The sequence below is a fragment of the Pocillopora verrucosa genome, chromosome 4, assembly GCF_036669915.1.
Source record: "Pocillopora verrucosa isolate sample1 chromosome 4, ASM3666991v2, whole genome shotgun sequence".
Classification (NCBI taxonomy): domain Eukaryota; kingdom Metazoa; phylum Cnidaria; class Anthozoa; order Scleractinia; family Pocilloporidae; genus Pocillopora; species Pocillopora verrucosa.
Window position 1 is genome coordinate 1,013,897 of NC_089315.1, and position 16,728 is coordinate 1,030,624.

A 16,728-nucleotide genomic window follows, 5' to 3' on the forward strand; every position below is an offset into this window, starting at 1 on the left:
TTAGAAGAAGAAGTTTTAATGATGACGTCATCTATACGTCTGTCCTCCAATAGATCATAAGTGAGAACCAATCAGAATGCGTGCATAACTGAGCTTATTATATAAAACAAGATAGAATTTCATTTCAGGCCTATTTATCAATTTTGTGGTGTACAACTTTCGCATTTTAGTAGGTAATATGTATTTTGAATCTTCAAATTGTCTTGAAACTTAAAAGAAAATTATTCTTTAAAAATTCACTGAAAATCGGTAGCTAAAATTGTTTGTTTAGATGTTATTTGATTTGTGTTAACTTGTAATTTCGTTAGTCGCCGGCATCTTCTGTTGTTTCTCACAGGAAAAACACACGATACGAAACGTAATGATCGATTCTGTCCTCAATCTCACGCCGTAACAGAAAAAGCTTTTGAACATCTGTAAACTCCGAGCGCTTCGCAGTAAGTGATATTTTCAATGAATCTTCGGATTGTTTTCAAGTTCAAGGATTGTAAATTACAATTTTATGAAAAACGAAGGTTCTGTTATTTCAGTGTGAATCCTTGCGCCGCTTGTTGAAACTAAAACGAAAAAAAAAAATATTTTAAGATTATCATTGGCTTCTTTGTCACCCCACCACTATTCTTAGCAACAAAGGTCGCCATTTCGTTTTTCATTGCTCGACAAAAACTATCAAATGCACCCAAAAGCCTAAAATCGAAAAAAAGTGTACAGGAATCGATCAATCGAGCGAGCGAGTGCCATTCCCCACATCGTATCTACAACTCGCTCTTGCGCATGCGCGCAATTCACGAGTTAAAAACTAACAAATGAACATTTAAAAGCTTTTCCGTGATCGGTTCAGCAAGTTACGTAACTGTACTTGGGGTTTCGATAGACCTCTCCAAATAGGCTTATGAACCGCTCGCCTTTGATTCGCAATTTTCAGTCTATTTCTGTGCCCATGTGCTTCTATAAACCCCTATACGCTATGTACACTGGACAGCAGAACCAGTAGTCACGTTAGGTTTGTAAAGATGATGAACTTGGACAGGACTGCTGGATTGAGTGCGTGACCGGAAATCGACAACTTTCACTAAGTGGGTGTTACCGCAATTATTCTGACTTGTAAAATAAATTCTTTGCTTGAAAAATTCCTCTCTCTCTTTTCGGGAAATGATGATTTCTTCACTTCCTGACAACGACATTTAAATGGGGAATCCAAATGTTTTAACTTTTCTTAGAATTATCCTTATTAAAAGTTTCACAGAATTCTAACATCCCTAATTCTCCGTCTTTGACAAAATTCATCTTTTAAACTAGTTTCTGTCAGTTTTGACTGTCCTGTTTGTTCTTCAAACAGAATGACGTTTGGTAGACCATATCAGACCGAATATTTACCATTCCTATATTGAGATAAGAATTAATATTTTAATCACTTTAAGTTCCAAAGGAAAACGTGTTCTACAAAATTTTGCCACACAAGGATTTCTTATATCACATCAACAGACCATTAAGAGAAAATAATTCTCCTTAACAGGTTGTAAACAAGATAGCAGAGGGAAATGCGAGAACTTGAATGATAAAAAGATGAGCACCAGTGCCTATGATCAAATGCCATATTCTCTCAGTCAGATTTCAAGTGTCTGGCGTTCGCTGGATAGCTTACGAACATATCAAGCCTATCTATAGCGAAACGATTCAACATGGCGACGAAAAGTGATTACAGCAACCGGTGTATGCACTATTCAGCATCTGGAACATCTATTTTAACAGTGCGCACTGAGCAGTAATGACAACAAAGATTTTATTTCGCCTCTTTATACAAGGTGAGCGATCGTTTTTGTTTAGTTTACGACATTTACATGGTTTCCTCTGTGGGTGCCCGTCACTTTACGGAAACTTGCGTGAAGTTTTCATACAAGCTGATTTTCTTTCTTCTCTGTTCGCTCGAAGTAGTATTTTTAAGTAACGAACTGTTTTGCTCTCATAAATATTTCCCGCCCTATTCATTAAATTCGATGAATTAAAATACGCTTCTTGAAAATTATTAAACAAAACGAGAGTCCGTTTCAATACTCGTGCGAGATGCTACTATAAAATACCACTTTTGTCGTCAAGTGCAAATCTAAATAATCAATCACGAATTCTTTGTCGCGGCTATTTCGTCTTTTTTTTGGCAGTATTTTTTTGGTTTGAAATCGCCGTAACTGAAAAAAAGAGAAGTAGCTGCATGTTGCAGTATGTCGGCGATCGTTGACATAATTTCACGCTTGGATCTTCATTTGAAATGAGTGACGGCGCATAAATTCTTCATTTTAAATTTTGTCTGTAAGTGGATGGAAAAATACGTCCATCAGAAAGCTCTTATTTGAATATAACGCGCAAATTTCGGTATTGCTTTTACATTCGAAGCTTGTCATACAGCAATATCTCGTGAGCTGTCGACACTTCGTAGGCTACAAAGGAAAGCGTGCATGTTATTATTTAGACTACAGATCTGTCAAAACGCGAGTGCACAACAAAAATTGCTTAAGTTTTTTCCTTTTGAGGAATGAACATATTTTAAGTTTTGTGTCTCGAGTTTTTTGAAATCCAGAGATTGTTTGGGATTTGAATTAGAGAAGGAATTGAATTGTGTTGAGTAGACGTAAATGTAAGAAAAACTGATAGTAAACAAAGCTGCCGTTAATCAAGTAAGATTTCCATGAAAATCAACCTCTGCGGTGTTGGTGAAAAAATGTTACAAGTTTTCCTAAAGAAAGTCCTCTTGCCAAAGTACTGACCTCCAGTTTTGTGATAGGGAGGGCAATTGCCAAGGAAAAAACTTATAAATAAGGAACTTTGCTATCAACTTGAACTCAGTTTTGTGGTTTGTTACGGAGACATTAGTATAAATGGATTAAGAGACAGTCTACTATAAGGGCTTTTGACATGTTTTCCTTCCCATATCTGGCAAATAGTTTGATTGGCAGAGGCTCAACCAAATCCTATGTTCAGAGACTCTTGTAAGTGTCTATTTGAGCCCCAAGCTTGCATCAATTCATATACAGAAGTTTGAAGTAATATTTTATAAGAAACACGTACAGTTGTGGTGCTTGGGATTCAAAAGACACACAAATTATGCATAAGTTAACAACTAATTAAGAACATAGTGCATTAAAAAAAGAATGACTAGATCACAAATGTAGTATTCCAAGTAATGTAATTGATTCAAAAGTAAAGTACACATAACAAGTGAATGTCTCTATTTGATAGCGACAACATAATCCCCTTAAATTTCAGTTGTGTAGTGGCAGTTCTACAGAAATCCTTTTTTTCTTTATTTTGCAGGAGTTCTACTTCTTCACTTATCACCTTGCACAAGAAGTAGCACATTCTTTTTCAATGCCACCTCATCAATGCAAGTGTCATCAGCAAGTATTCCACTCAAAAATGGCTTTGATTTCAGTTTTAGAACTTGCAGTGGTGGAGTGTTACTTGATCAAAAGGGGTCAAGTAATGGTTTTGTGCGTATTGAAGTGGTGCGCACCACTGTGAATTACACTAGGACACCTGTTTTATTTATTCCAAGCCACCTTAGAATGACATGGAAAGTTAATGGTACTGAAGAGTCTGTTACCATAGGGAAAGACCTGGATAAAAATATTCTTCATCAAGTACAGTTCACTCCTGGTAGTGGACAAGTAAATTCAACTCTCACCCTGAGTGGTTTAACGACCCAGTTTGTCCAAATGCCAAACACTATTTTAGAATTTGTAAGTTCAGGTCCCCTTTATGCTGGGAACCATATATCTGGAGGTGAAGGTTTTGTTGGATGTATAACAAGTGGACAAAATATTCCACTGCCAGATAGTATCTCTGTGAATGTCAATGCAAACTGCCCACTGGGCCAATCTGGATGTCCAGCCAAAGGTTGGTTTGATTTCATATTATGAATTTTACCCATCCACCTAATCTTATTATTATGAAATTGGTATTCACTCAGGGTATCTACAGCAGGCCTGATTTTAAATTTCAGGGCCTTTTCAGTCACAAATCACTATCCAGATTCTCAACTGCAAGTGTGAGTCAGTGCAAGTTTTTTATGTGCATAGGCTGAAAGAACTAAATTAAAAAGAATTGTGAAAAGATGCTGTGAAAGGGATAAAATTGTTCAAATAATTTCCTAATGGTTTTCATGTGGCTTTAATACACCCTGCATGTGAAGTGAAGTGAAGTCTAGATTTTAACATTGTGAGCACTGGAGTGTACATAGAAGTATGTGGAGTTTATATAACAGATAGCTGGCATGTCAGTTTTCTCTTTTTTATCATTTTGTGTACTTGTTAAATACTAAGTGATTATGTCTCAAGGGGGGAAAAGGTCTGAGTCCAAGCTAGGGAAAACCTGACCAAATCCAGTTGGAGTAATTATTTTCCATGGGCCAGGTGGCAGGTCATTCAGTGGGAGCAGCAATATTCCTGGTCACTTACTGCAACAGAAACCAATACAAGTTGTAGCAAGATGAGCCCATTGTGCTTGTGTTCAGACATTTTCAATCCTATGGTGATAAATCAAAGAAAGGAATTAATTGTTTATATGTTTATTTTGACTTTTAGTTTGTCCAGCTGGTTTTACTGGATACTATTGTGAACTAAACATTGATGACTGTGCAAGTGCCAAGTGTCATCACTACAGCACATGTGTTGACCTTGTCAATAACTTCAGCTGTAGTTGTGGACCAAGGTGGACAGGCCAATTATGTGACATCTTCCTGGGATCCCTGTGTAATAAGACTAACAACAACAACACTGATGTGTGTAAGAATGGAGGTGTTTGTCGTGATACTTCAGACAAAAACAACTACACATGCACATGTAAGCCTGGCTACACTGGACGCAACTGTGAGAATGAATTTGATCCTTGTAAAAGTTATCCATGCAAGCAAGGAGGGACATGCTCCAAGCTTAGTGCAGATGACTTCAAATGTGATTGTCCATCAGGTAAGTTCATTAAATTATTTTTTTATTTTGAAATAGAATTTACACAATTGATCATGTGGTCTAATCTTCTGGGTTAGCATAGTCACAGAGAAAAGGATCATTAAATGGTAGCAGTGATTGTTCAGTCTTTTTCAGGACTGCTATCGCTCAGATGATCAGATCATATGATCCAATGTAACTTCTGGGATCAAAGCATTTATTGAACAATATACACAGTGATTATATTCTGAAGCATCTCAGTTGGCCGAGTTCTTAAATCTTTGAATCCAATTGGCTAATTCTGCACTAGTAACCTGTCTAGTATTTTACCATACAGTCAGGCTCCAGTATCTTTTCTGTACCATTCATGGCGAGGTGGAAAATGACAAACCAACAGAAAGAAACAAACACATTATTTATTAGTCTAGGTTAGTCTGGGGGGGATAAAAACTGTGCCTTTGCCATGACCTTGAGTACAGCCCTTTGCCTTTGGCTTTGGCTGTGATCTGCAATTATGACCTCAAGCACTCTTTTTTCTTAAACTAATCTCCCAAACAGTAAACAGCAATGCTTGGCCCCTTGAATGATTATACATTATTTTTTCATAAAGGTTTTAAAGGAAAGCAGTGTCAGGAAAATATAAATGATTGTGCAGCATTCCCTTGTGGTCATGCTGGTACATGTATTGATGGAATCAACAACTACACTTGTAACTGCACTGGGTCTGGCTTCACTGGGCCATCATGTCAGGAAGACATTAATGAATGTAATTCTACGAACAAACCCTGTCATCCTATTAATACTGCCCAGTGCATTAATCATGATGGATTTTATCAATGTGTTTGTAAGCAAGGATTTAATGGCAAGAATTGTTATGAAGATTTAAATGACTGTCGTAGTGATCCCTGCCAAAATGGAGGTAGGTGACTCTCATATTCAGTGCTACATGTAGTTGTATAATTTTAGAGTGTTATTGTCAAATTATATTATGTAATGTCTGTTGTGGTGTTATGAGTGTTCTAAAAAACTGCAATTTACTGTATTTGTTTAGTATTTCAAATTGAAACTAATGTCTTTGATAAAAATCTGTTATTGTAGTCACCATTTAAGAAAAATTATTATTTCATCGTAAAAAAGGTTACATGGTCATTTATCGTGGTCAACAGATTTATTACTGAAGTATAATCATTGGGCCCATGAGTTAGTCTTGCACTTTGGAAGTGATTCCATTGTGATACATAGAGTGATAGTACCTCATTTTTGGTTTGACTTTAAGACTTATTCTTTAGTATGTAATTCTGATGGTAATAAGTTTTGAATTAGTTGCCATGTACTCAGACTGATGTTGCCTTACATGTTCCATATTTAATGGATAACCATCGGAGAATGAAGATTGAGGGTTTGTAATGGCAACCTTTAGCCAACATCTGTAACACTAAAATCCCTTAATAGTCCATTTTACAGTTGCCTGCTTGGTTGCCAAGCCTTTGAATGGAAGTGAGGCTAAAGATGACCTTTTAATGATACAAATGTTGCTGCTTTTCAAATGCAAATTATTTTGTTATCATGCTAACTAGATGTTGGTCTTTATCACAACATGGTCACCTTCAGCCTCACTCCAAATCAAAGGCTTGGCAACTTAGCACAGCTGTAAAATGGCCTATTGTCTGGCAATATGTCCTCTCACTAACCTTGTCAAGTTTTTATTTTCATTAAAGGAACTTGTATTGATGAAGTAAACAGCTACAGATGCAAATGTATGGATGGATTTACTGGAACCCTGTGTGAGATTAACATTGATGACTGTTTGAATCACAACTGTAACAACAACTCATTATGTGATGATGGTGTCAATAATTACACTTGTGTTTGTAAACCTGGTGAGTCTGTGCACAGTTAGTAAAGGGTTGGTCACATATAACATTTTATAAGTTGTTTTTAAGCCAGGTGCAGATGCAAGTTATAATTTTAAATTTGTGCACAGCAATACAAATGAAAAGCAGAAATCAAAATAACACATTCAAGAATCTCACCACTAGAAACACACAGGTAAAGGCTGTAATCAGCTCAACCAGGAAGTTTTTTGGACAATAGAATTACTGTATGCATGCAAAATTTATATTGCACAATAGCTTACATTGGCATGACCCTCTTCAACCATTACACAATAGCAATTAAGAGAGAAGGATGTTGTGTTAAACTGGCTGCTCAAAACTTCACATGATAGGGCTAATCGTTTTTATTGAAAGGTGATTTAAGTACTAGGTAACACCTCTTGCATATTATTGACATTACATTGCTTAGAGGAATCAACTCAATATTTGATGTGTTCTTCTCTTTGTGGACCAATATCCATACTTTCATGATGAATTTAAAAAATTTTACGCAATCTAAAACTCACTTAATTCATCTGATCACAATAAATCTTCTATTTCATTTCCATGCAGGATTTAATGGCAGTCAGTGTGAGAACGATCTTAACGACCACTGCTGGTCCGTTAACTGTAACAGTGGAACTTGTAAAAGTGATAACAGCAGTTTCCGATGTGAGTGCTTTCCTGGATTCAATGGTACCTACTGTGAGAATGAAATCAATGAGTGTGAAGGTAAGTTTCAATTCTGAGAACATATAGATTAAATGACCATCATTGGCCACGATGGACATGAATATTATAATCAAATCTAACTAGGGGAAAAAAGCAAGGCGACTGCATCTCTTGCTGCATTTTGAGCTGAAATTTCATACATCATACTTGGTGTCTTGGTATTTCGTAATAGTTCATACAGCTGTATCTGCTGTGTACAGTCTCTGAGTGTGACATATTTTGTCAGGTGTTTCATGTAACTGTGGGAGTTGCACTGATCTTCTTGGAGCATTCCGTTGTGACTGTGATCCATGGACTACAGGCCGGTACTGTGAGACTGACATCGATGAATGTGCTAATAAAAGTCAGTGCAGTGTGGATAAACATCAAGGTATTTGTCAAAACATCAACATCACCAAAGAAACTTGTGATAACCGCAAGAAAGGAGCTGAATGCTACTGTACCCCCGGTTTTACAGGTATTGTAGTATGCTTTAGATTCTTTAGATCAGGGCTCAGTTGTTCGAAGGCCGATTAGCACTAACCCAGGGTTAAATTTTAATCCAGGTCTCTTTATTTCTTTGATCAAAAGCCTTTTAGGGAAGATTTTGTTAATGTAAAGAGCAATTTGGAAATATATTGTAAACACTAAAATTCCACGCCCAAAAGTACAGTAAAAAGATACCAGAGGACGTGTAAAATGTGTCTGTTGCTGTGGAAAGGAACTTATGTTATTATTTCTGGAAATAATGTTCTGCACATCTGATGGAACCCCCTCTCCAAGGAGTTGTTGTATCAGAGCTTATTGTAAGTATGTTTGAAACAGAGTATTGGCGTTTATTGGAAAAAGGACGCTTATTGGTATGGAGCGCTCATTGGAATGAGGGTGCTTACTCAACAGGGGCGCTTATAACAAAAACAAATTCGAGAATGGGGGCGCTTTTTAGAGAGGGGGCGTTTATTGGAAGGAATGCGCTAAGTCGTATCATTACTGTAAGCATACACCCCCTTGATTACGTCATTGCTTAATTTAGTTTGAAGAATATCTTTGTTGTTGTTATTCCAGGTGCAAACTGCCAGGATAATGTGGATTACTGTCTGCAATATGCACCTTGTCAAAATCAAGCAAATTGCACCGATGGAAAGGAAGTTAACGAGTACAGTTGTACCTGTGTGTCCGGCTGGACTGGACGAAACTGCGATGTGGACATTGATGAGTGTCAGCTTGGATACTGTCAGAATAATGCAACATGTAATAATACTTTAGGTAACTACGCATGTGCATGCTTACCTGGCTTCACAGACCACAACTGTTCCACAAATATTAATGACTGCCTACCAGACCCATGTGAAAATGGTGGAAACTGTACAGATCTAATAAATGGCTTCACCTGTGCATGTCAGCCAGGATATGACGGTAATATACATGAATACGCAAGAGATTATGAAGGGACAGAGAGTGAAGTTCCCCGTTGGGCTCTTTAGATATGTCAATTTCACTAGTTATTTATAGATAGTCCTCCCAAACGGAAGTTAGTTTCCTGAGACGTTCGTAAGAAAGCCAAGCTGTCCGTGCGGACGAAAGATTGATCAATGAAATCAATACATCTATTCCCAATTGTTCCTCTCTGTTCTTCATTTTCTCTTGATTTGCGTCTTTTTTCGACAAACTTGTTTGTTTTGTTAGAGTGAATATATATTTTTTAACTTTCTTGCTCTCTTTTTTTGCGTTTTATGGACCGAGACGAAGTATATAGCAAAATGTACCAACAGGGCTACTGTTAATGAAATTGTTATAAAGTTCGTTCGATTAGTGTTTTCTTAACCTTAGAAGAAAAGGTTTCCTGGAAAATTCGTTTCGTATAATGTGTATGGTTTTGTGGCATCAAATGGCACATTAACATAAAAGTGTTCCAAGGACTGACAGCCTTTAACATCTTACCCAAACCACACGTGTAAGCCAAGAACGGAGTATTTCTTTCGGCCTAAATACCACTTAGCCGATGTGTATTCTGTATTCTCGCCATGTCCTAAATCGCCGATAATTTCTTCTTTTTGAAAATTTACCGCCCGCTGAGTCTTGTACACCTGGCCCCGGTTGTTCCAAGGTCGGACAACACTATCCACAGGATAAATCTCTATCCAGTGGACAACGCTATAACGATTTATCCATTGGATAGCAGTATCCGTACTTTATAAAACTGGGCCCTGGTTAGCAGCCCACTTAAGCATTGATGGCAGCCGATTCGCAGAAAGACTACATTCTTTTCTGAAATCTTTGATCTCTTGGCACACAGGTAAAAATTGCTCCAACAACATTGATGAATGCGAGTCTAATCCATGCCAGAACAATGCAACATGTATCGACGCCATAGCTGATGTCAACTGCACTTGCACAGCCAACTTCACGGGGAAATACTGTGAGCTTGAGTTATCTTCTTGCATTCCTAATCCGTGCAAGAATAATGGCACCTGTGATTTACAAAACAACAACTTCACTTGTACTTGCGCAGCTGGCTTCGGAGGTGTACATTGTGAAAATATAACCACAGTTGGATTAAATGGCTCCTCGTTCATGGATTTCCACGTCGGAAAACAAATGTTTGAACTCTCTTTTCAGTTTAGAACAACTCTGAATCACGGCTTATTAGGCACTGATTCAGGAAGCAATTTTCTTGTTTTTCTTGATAAAAATGAAGTACACGTATTGTACAATAACATGAATAAACTCTCAGCTGGCAAAAAGGCTTCTCTCAGCAATGGACTCTGGCACACTGTTTTTATCAACATATCTGCAGACTCCATAATTCTCATTGTGGATAACTCATCTTGTGGCGAGCTTTGCCAGACGTCTTCACCTCTACAAGCACAGGCTGACGTTTCAAAACTCTACATAGGTGGATCTTCATCTCCTGTTAACTATCTTCACAACACGCTGTATAATTTCACTGGTTGTATTCAAGATGTAACGATTGATATGGAGACAGTGATCCCCACAAGTGCAGTAGTGGAATTACATAACACTGTTACTGGGTGTCCACGAGAAGAGGTGTGTTTATCCAACCCCTGTGCAAATGGCCAATGTATTGACGAATGGATCAAATTCAGCTGTGATTGCACACGACCTTGGATCGGCTCGCGCTGCAATACTAGTGAGTTTAACTATGATTTTTTTAGCTAACTAGGTCTCGATCAGTACCACAAAAGATTAATGAAATTTTACTGAGACACGAAATAAATGGGAAGAATTAGTCTAAAAGTTACGAATGTAGTTAAGACGTGAATATGAAAGCGATCTTCGCAGTAATGAACACTACATAAGTAGTAGTGAAAAGAAGGCCTGAAAAAATTCAGGCCTGTACGAGATTTGAACCCATGACCACTGCGATACCGCAGTTCAAATACATGACTTCCATATGTTCACAACCGTTTATTCACCACTTCACGGGTTTATTTGGAACCAAAACAGTGACCTGCTCCTAGTTGGCTTGTTAGCTCAGTTGGTAGAGCACTGCACTGGTATCGCAGAGGTCAGAGGTTCAAATCCCGTACAGGCCTGAATTTTTTCAGGCCTTCTTTTCACTATTACTTAAGTAGTGTTCATAACTGCGAAGATCACTCTCATATTCATGTCTTTAACCGCAGTTCAAATGTATGACTTTCATTTATTCACAACCAATGTAGTTAAGATTGAAAATATTAACACAGCTGGCAGCCAAAAATTGAAGTTGGCGCCTTTAAGATATATTAATGTTGCTCAAACTAAAGTCACATGGTAAACACAACAATTGGTTTTTACCGGAATTTTGTGGGAGGCACTTGTTTCTTGGAAAATTTTATTACATGTATTTTACTTTGAAGTGGAAGCGATTCTCGTATTTTAACATTCCACAAAATAAAACTAAGTTGGACAGAAAGCCGTTATCTAACATCAAGGATAACTTTCTGACCTTTCTAACTTTATTTCGCTTCCCTCCGAGTGTGAACTGCGATTTTACGCTGTATAACACTTATACACCGATTATCACGAATAATTTTCTTTGCTCTCCAGAAAGATGGAGACAACGGGTTTTTTAGATCGATCATCGGAAAAGTTTTTGCAATTTGTTAAAACCTTTTCCTCTCTTTTTCTTTTTTAGCGGTAACACCGGGAACGTTTGGTGCAACAGAGCCGTTGAACACAGGTAGCAGCAGACGCCGACGTAATGCTGACAGTATGCACAACGTTTCCTTTGCTAAATTCCTCACTGATGGCACCCGTTTTGACTCAGCTGCAGAGTTGTCATTCTTCATCCGAACTCGAGAACTGAGAGGATTAATAATACTGATGACAGACAATCAGGATCATCACATTAGTGTTGTGATTGACCAAGGAATGTTGTTTGTACAAACCACTTCAAATGGACACACCTCCAATAATACCATAAATGGAAGGGTTAGTGATGGACATTGGCACTTTGTTGAAATCCGAAACAACATGTCACGCTTTGACAACCTCACTATGGTCACGGGACCCATTGTTAACAAAGATATCACATTGACTTCGACCTACCTTGGAGGACTTGATGACTTCTCTCTTTACCCAGAAGCTGACATCATTCGAACTCCATTTCGAGGCTGTTTGCAGGACATTCAACTGAACAAAAAACTGTTTGACTTCGGGTTTAATGACGCGTCGTTAATATCCACGGATCGTTACACGTTACTTGCTTCAAGTGGTCTGGGTGAAGGCTGTAAGGGAATGAATGTGTGTCGATCATTACCTTGTGGTGATGGAGGCTATTGTAAAGACTTGTGGAACAAATATCAGTGTGAGTGTAAACCTCGCTACGGTGGCCCGGACTGTGCACTGTACGGTTGCTCCTTGGTTAACCTGTGCCCTCACAACACCACCTGCTTGGATATCGGAGAAAATTATGAATGTAAGCGCTTATGAAATAATAAACTATATTCACGAGGTAAAGTTTTCGTATGAACATGTTGTGCTGAAATGTCCCGTAGTAAACGTTACATTTTATAACAGCTGTCTTTTTAATCAGCTTTCAATGATTTCCCGTGTAGGTCGCTTGTATGCCCACTTTAAGTTGGATCGCCTGTTCTTGACGTCACCATCGCGGTCCATGTATGTGTGACCACAGGGCTGTCCGCGACAGTCAAATTGTTTTGCTCTGTGAATATTTCTTGTTGCTGAAACGATTACTTTTGTTACTGTTAGTAAACGCGATCGTGGAATGGAATTGTACACGTGAATTTTTTAATTTACTTCACATGCTTTGCTAAGTTATTTATCTCTGTGTTAGGTGTACATCCCTTTACTTTCAATGGCAGTGCAAGTCGTGCAGAATTCACTTTAGTCTCCAGCGTTAATGTCAGCATGGATGTGTCTTTACGAGTACGAACAAGGGAGTCCTCAGCTGTGCTGATTCACATTCGTCAAGGCTACGACAGATTTTTCAAGATGGCACTTGACGATGGACAAATTAACATCAGTTTTGCTCTGAATGGAGACAAAGGAGGAATATCCTTAGGTAGGATAAGGCTCTACTGAATTCAATAAATATGTTAATTGCATACCGGCAAGATGGTCAAGTATCAACGACGGGAAACAAAAGAACAGTTTTCTTTGTATGAAATGTCCATCGTTTATGTAAATGATAAGCTCAGCACAAGGACTCACAAGAAGTAGCCAGGTAAAACCCAAAGTGAAAATAATGAAAAGCTTAAGGTGCACTTTCCGTAGAAATGTGTTTTTCGTTGTTCAAGACACGACAAGTCTAGTTCATGTAAAATATTTCGAAAGTCGTTTTGTCGTCTGACAATTTTCATATGCGGTATTTCATTGAATTTTTAGGAGTTAATTTTATGTCGTTTTTGTAAAATGGTCACAAGTGGCATTTACCTCCGTCATATTTTCCACTTTCCGGTTATTTATCAAACTTTTTATCCTTCTTTTTAGATAATCAAGTAAATGACGGCCATTGGCACAAAATCATGTTCAAGATGACTGATAATCAGAGTTATTTGACCGTAGATGGCTCCACCACAATTGATTCCTCGAAATATTCAATCAATGAAATAACAAGCTTATTAAACAACACTTCAGTTGTGGTGGGTGGGTCAGCATTCAAAGGATGCATAGATAACGTGCGTATCGGTGATCTGCTGCTGCCGTTTGTTGATTACTACAACAGCACCTTGAATGTTAGTCACGTGACTCCTTTGGAGCCTCACTTCCAAGTTAACAAGACAGAACTGAAGTTCGGTTGCCACAGTGATGACGTTTGTGGTCCGGCACCTTGTGTGCGGGGCACGTGCAGTGACGAATGGAACCTGTTCAATTGTGCATGTCCAGAAGGATGGGCAGGGCGTATCTGTACACTAACTGCCAACATGACATGCGCACATTCCCCGTGCGTCAATGGCACGTGTTCTAATCTGACTGACGTTGGCAAGGCAACCAATCAGAAACAAGTAAGTGACGTAGGATTTGATATGTTTGAGTGCAAGTGTACTCAAGGATTTGAAGGAAAGCTTTGTGAAAATGCCACGAACGAATGCGTCCCTGATCCATGTGAAAATGGCGCAAACTGCACTGATCTTCATCTTGACTATAACTGTACTTGTCCCAGAGGTTACGCTGGAAAAAACTGTTCAACGAACATCGACGAATGTGTGAATAATAACTGCACTAACAATTCTACTTGTGTCGACGGAATCGGCTTGTATAGTTGTTCTTGCGTGACTGGTTTTAATGGAACCTTCTGTGAGCAAGATATTAATGAATGTGAAGTTACGATGCCGCTCGGTCCTTGTAACGTATCAGGAACACATAACTGCTCTAACTTGGTGGGCGGATACAAGTGTGTCTGTAAACAAGGATTCTTCGGGGAGCTGTGTCAGTATGACTTTAGCATGAAATGCGAATTGGATAACCCTTGCCAAAATGGTGGTAATTGTTCAGATAACGCAACAGCTGTTAGCTGCTCTTGTCCTGAGGGGTATAATGGGACATTTTGTCAGAATGATATTCACGAATGCGAAGACGAGCCATGTATGAACAACGGAACATGCATTGATAGCCATGTGAACTCCACAAGTCGTATGTTCCCAGGCTACAAGTGCAACTGCACTAATGATTTTGAAGGACAGCGATGTGAAAAGAAAATAGACCTGTGTGAATCTGAACCTTGCAAGAACAATGCCACGTGTGAAAGGTTGGCTTATAACAAGTATCAGTGTAACTGCACACCTGAGTATAAGGGAGAAAACTGTTCTATTTTCAGAGCCTGTTACAGCAGACCATGCCAGAATGGAGCTACTTGTAACGAATCCTACAACCCAAATAATTATTCCTGCTCATGCCCATTCGGGTTCTACGGACGAAACTGCGAAAAAGTCATAGATTACTGTTCACCAGACCCTTGTAGAAATAACGCGACTTGCGTGAATTTGAACAGAGAAGGAAAGTATTTCTGCAACTGTACTGAAGGATTCGGTAATATAAACTGTAGTGGCTTGTTAACATTTTGCGATCCCGACCCATGCATTAATGGAAATTGTACTCCTCTAATGGACACTTTTCAGTGCGAGTGTAACCCAGGTTATACAGGAAAAAATTGCATTGAGCTCATTAACAAATGTGATTCGAATCCTTGTCTCAACGGTGGCACGTGTACCTCTACTGACGGCTCATTTCGCTGCGAGTGTGAGTCTGGTTGGGTGGGTGAAACATGTCAGTATGTACATCCGTGTAACAGTAGTCCGTGCAAGAACGGTGCAACTTGCAAATCCACTGATCAGGCTGGGAATTTTTCGTGTCTTTGTCGGGATTATTTCACAGGTACAAGGTGTGAAATTTCGCAAGAACCAACCGATCCCTCCGAAAGGTCCGGCGGCAGTCAAGCTATACTAATCGGTGGAAGTATAGCGGCTTGTATTATCGCCATGTTGTTGTTCGTTTTATTGGTAATTGTTCTGAAGAAGAGAACTTCAAATGGCACATACAATCCTAGTAAGGAAGAATTAGAGGCTGGGCGTGTTGAACTGGATTCCATGTTGAAACCGCCTCCTCCGGAAAGACTCATATGAAATTTTGTGTCGCTCCAAGATGATTAGTTAAGAGTAATCGACCCTGAGTTCATCTGCTGAAGACCACTCTGCTCCCTCCGGTCTCTGCTTCAAAGAAGAATTTGTTCAATTGACCACCTTCCTTGTGTTGATAACGACCACACTTGGAAAACAATTCCTTCAGTGTTACCCAACAACCTTCAACCAACTATCCAAAACTACACATTGGGATCAAAATGTAATAGGACAAAGGTAATTTTTTTAGGCGTTTTGCAGAATATGCTAAGAGTAGAAGTATATTTTATTTTGCGCACCATACGTGAAATTGCTACCGAAGTTTTGCAGAAATATTCCGCGCAGATTTTTGTAAACTTCTTTTTTACTCGGCGACGCTTTCCTTTGTAAGGTTTCCTCATTTTTCGAACTTTCGGTGAAATTTACCGGAATTGTGTAGGGGTTTTTTGGCTATTTTTCTCTTTTTTCGTTTTGTTTTTGTTTGTTCGAATTCCTTAGGTTTTGAACGGCGCTTTATTCTGAGTATATCTCGTTTGCCCTTAAGATTGTTCGGGGACGTGCAGCAGTAACGAGAATATCTTAGAAAACCTTTGTAGTTCACGAAGAAAAATGTTAACCTCTTTCTCGAGCTCTTTCTTCGGGCAGCTAGAATTAATTCTATAAACATTTATAGTTTTTTTTAATGGCGAGGAACTGCCAAAAGGTATTTACCTAACCATCGTCAATTTTATTTCCCTTACGCATTTGTTTTCGTATCTCCTTGATGTTTTGTCAGTCTCTCATATATGGTCAGAATATAATGTATAGTTTGTCTGTATGTAGGAATTAGCCTCATTTTAAACAATGAAACATTAGGTAGCTTTCTCCGGTAGCTTATCATGGGGTGTTGTATGAAATAAGTTTACCAAGAACACTGGTAGTTGTATACCAGAATTTTATTTAAAGCAATCAACTGTGTATATATATGCGTGACGCGAAGTTGAGTTTAATTAATTACCTATTTTAGACTTTATATTGATTTGAATGAAAGATGAATCAAGGGTAACTTTTGCAATATATTTTTTTTTTAAATAAAAATAGTCGTGATCTGTTTTGTGTGCTTTGTGATTGCTATTTCAATAA

The 16,728-nt window shown here is 38.5% G+C and overlaps 1 protein-coding gene and 1 long non-coding RNA gene across 2 annotated transcripts; one reads left to right on the top strand and one right to left on the bottom strand.

Annotated features, from left to right (window-relative positions):
* Window positions 1–1,663: 1,663 nt before the first annotated feature.
* Window positions 1,664–16,696, top strand: LOC131797260 (protein crumbs homolog 1). Its single transcript, XM_059114880.2, has 12 exons — window positions 1,664–1,805; window positions 3,310–3,891; window positions 4,578–4,961; window positions 5,551–5,859; window positions 6,659–6,820; window positions 7,388–7,546; window positions 7,773–8,003; window positions 8,591–8,941; window positions 9,822–10,676; window positions 11,664–12,446; window positions 12,825–13,052; window positions 13,481–16,696. The coding sequence occupies exons 1-12, from the start codon at window positions 1,769–1,771 to the stop codon at window positions 15,610–15,612; spliced, it is 6,213 nt and encodes a 2,070-aa protein (XP_058970863.2). The 5' UTR covers window positions 1,664–1,768; the 3' UTR covers window positions 15,613–16,696.
* On the bottom strand, window positions 3,372–8,802 carry LOC136280174 (uncharacterized). The gene is made up of 3 exons (XR_010717152.1): window positions 7,342–8,802; window positions 6,632–6,720; window positions 3,372–4,519 (listed from the first exon to the last, which is right to left on the bottom strand). It is a non-coding gene; the product is annotated as an uncharacterized lncRNA (long non-coding RNA).
* Window positions 16,697–16,728: the final 32 nt, after the last annotated feature.

Coding starts and splice junctions, on each gene's coding strand:
- LOC131797260 (XM_059114880.2), top strand. CDS start 1,769: ATGACAACAAAGATTTTATTTCGCCTCTTTATACAAG. Junction 4,962..5,550: donor CAAATGTGATTGTCCATCAG/GTAAGTTCATTA, acceptor TTTTTCATAAAG/GTTTTAAAGGAAAGCAGTGT. Junction 7,547..7,772: donor TGAAATCAATGAGTGTGAAG/GTAAGTTTCAAT, acceptor ATATTTTGTCAG/GTGTTTCATGTAACTGTGGG.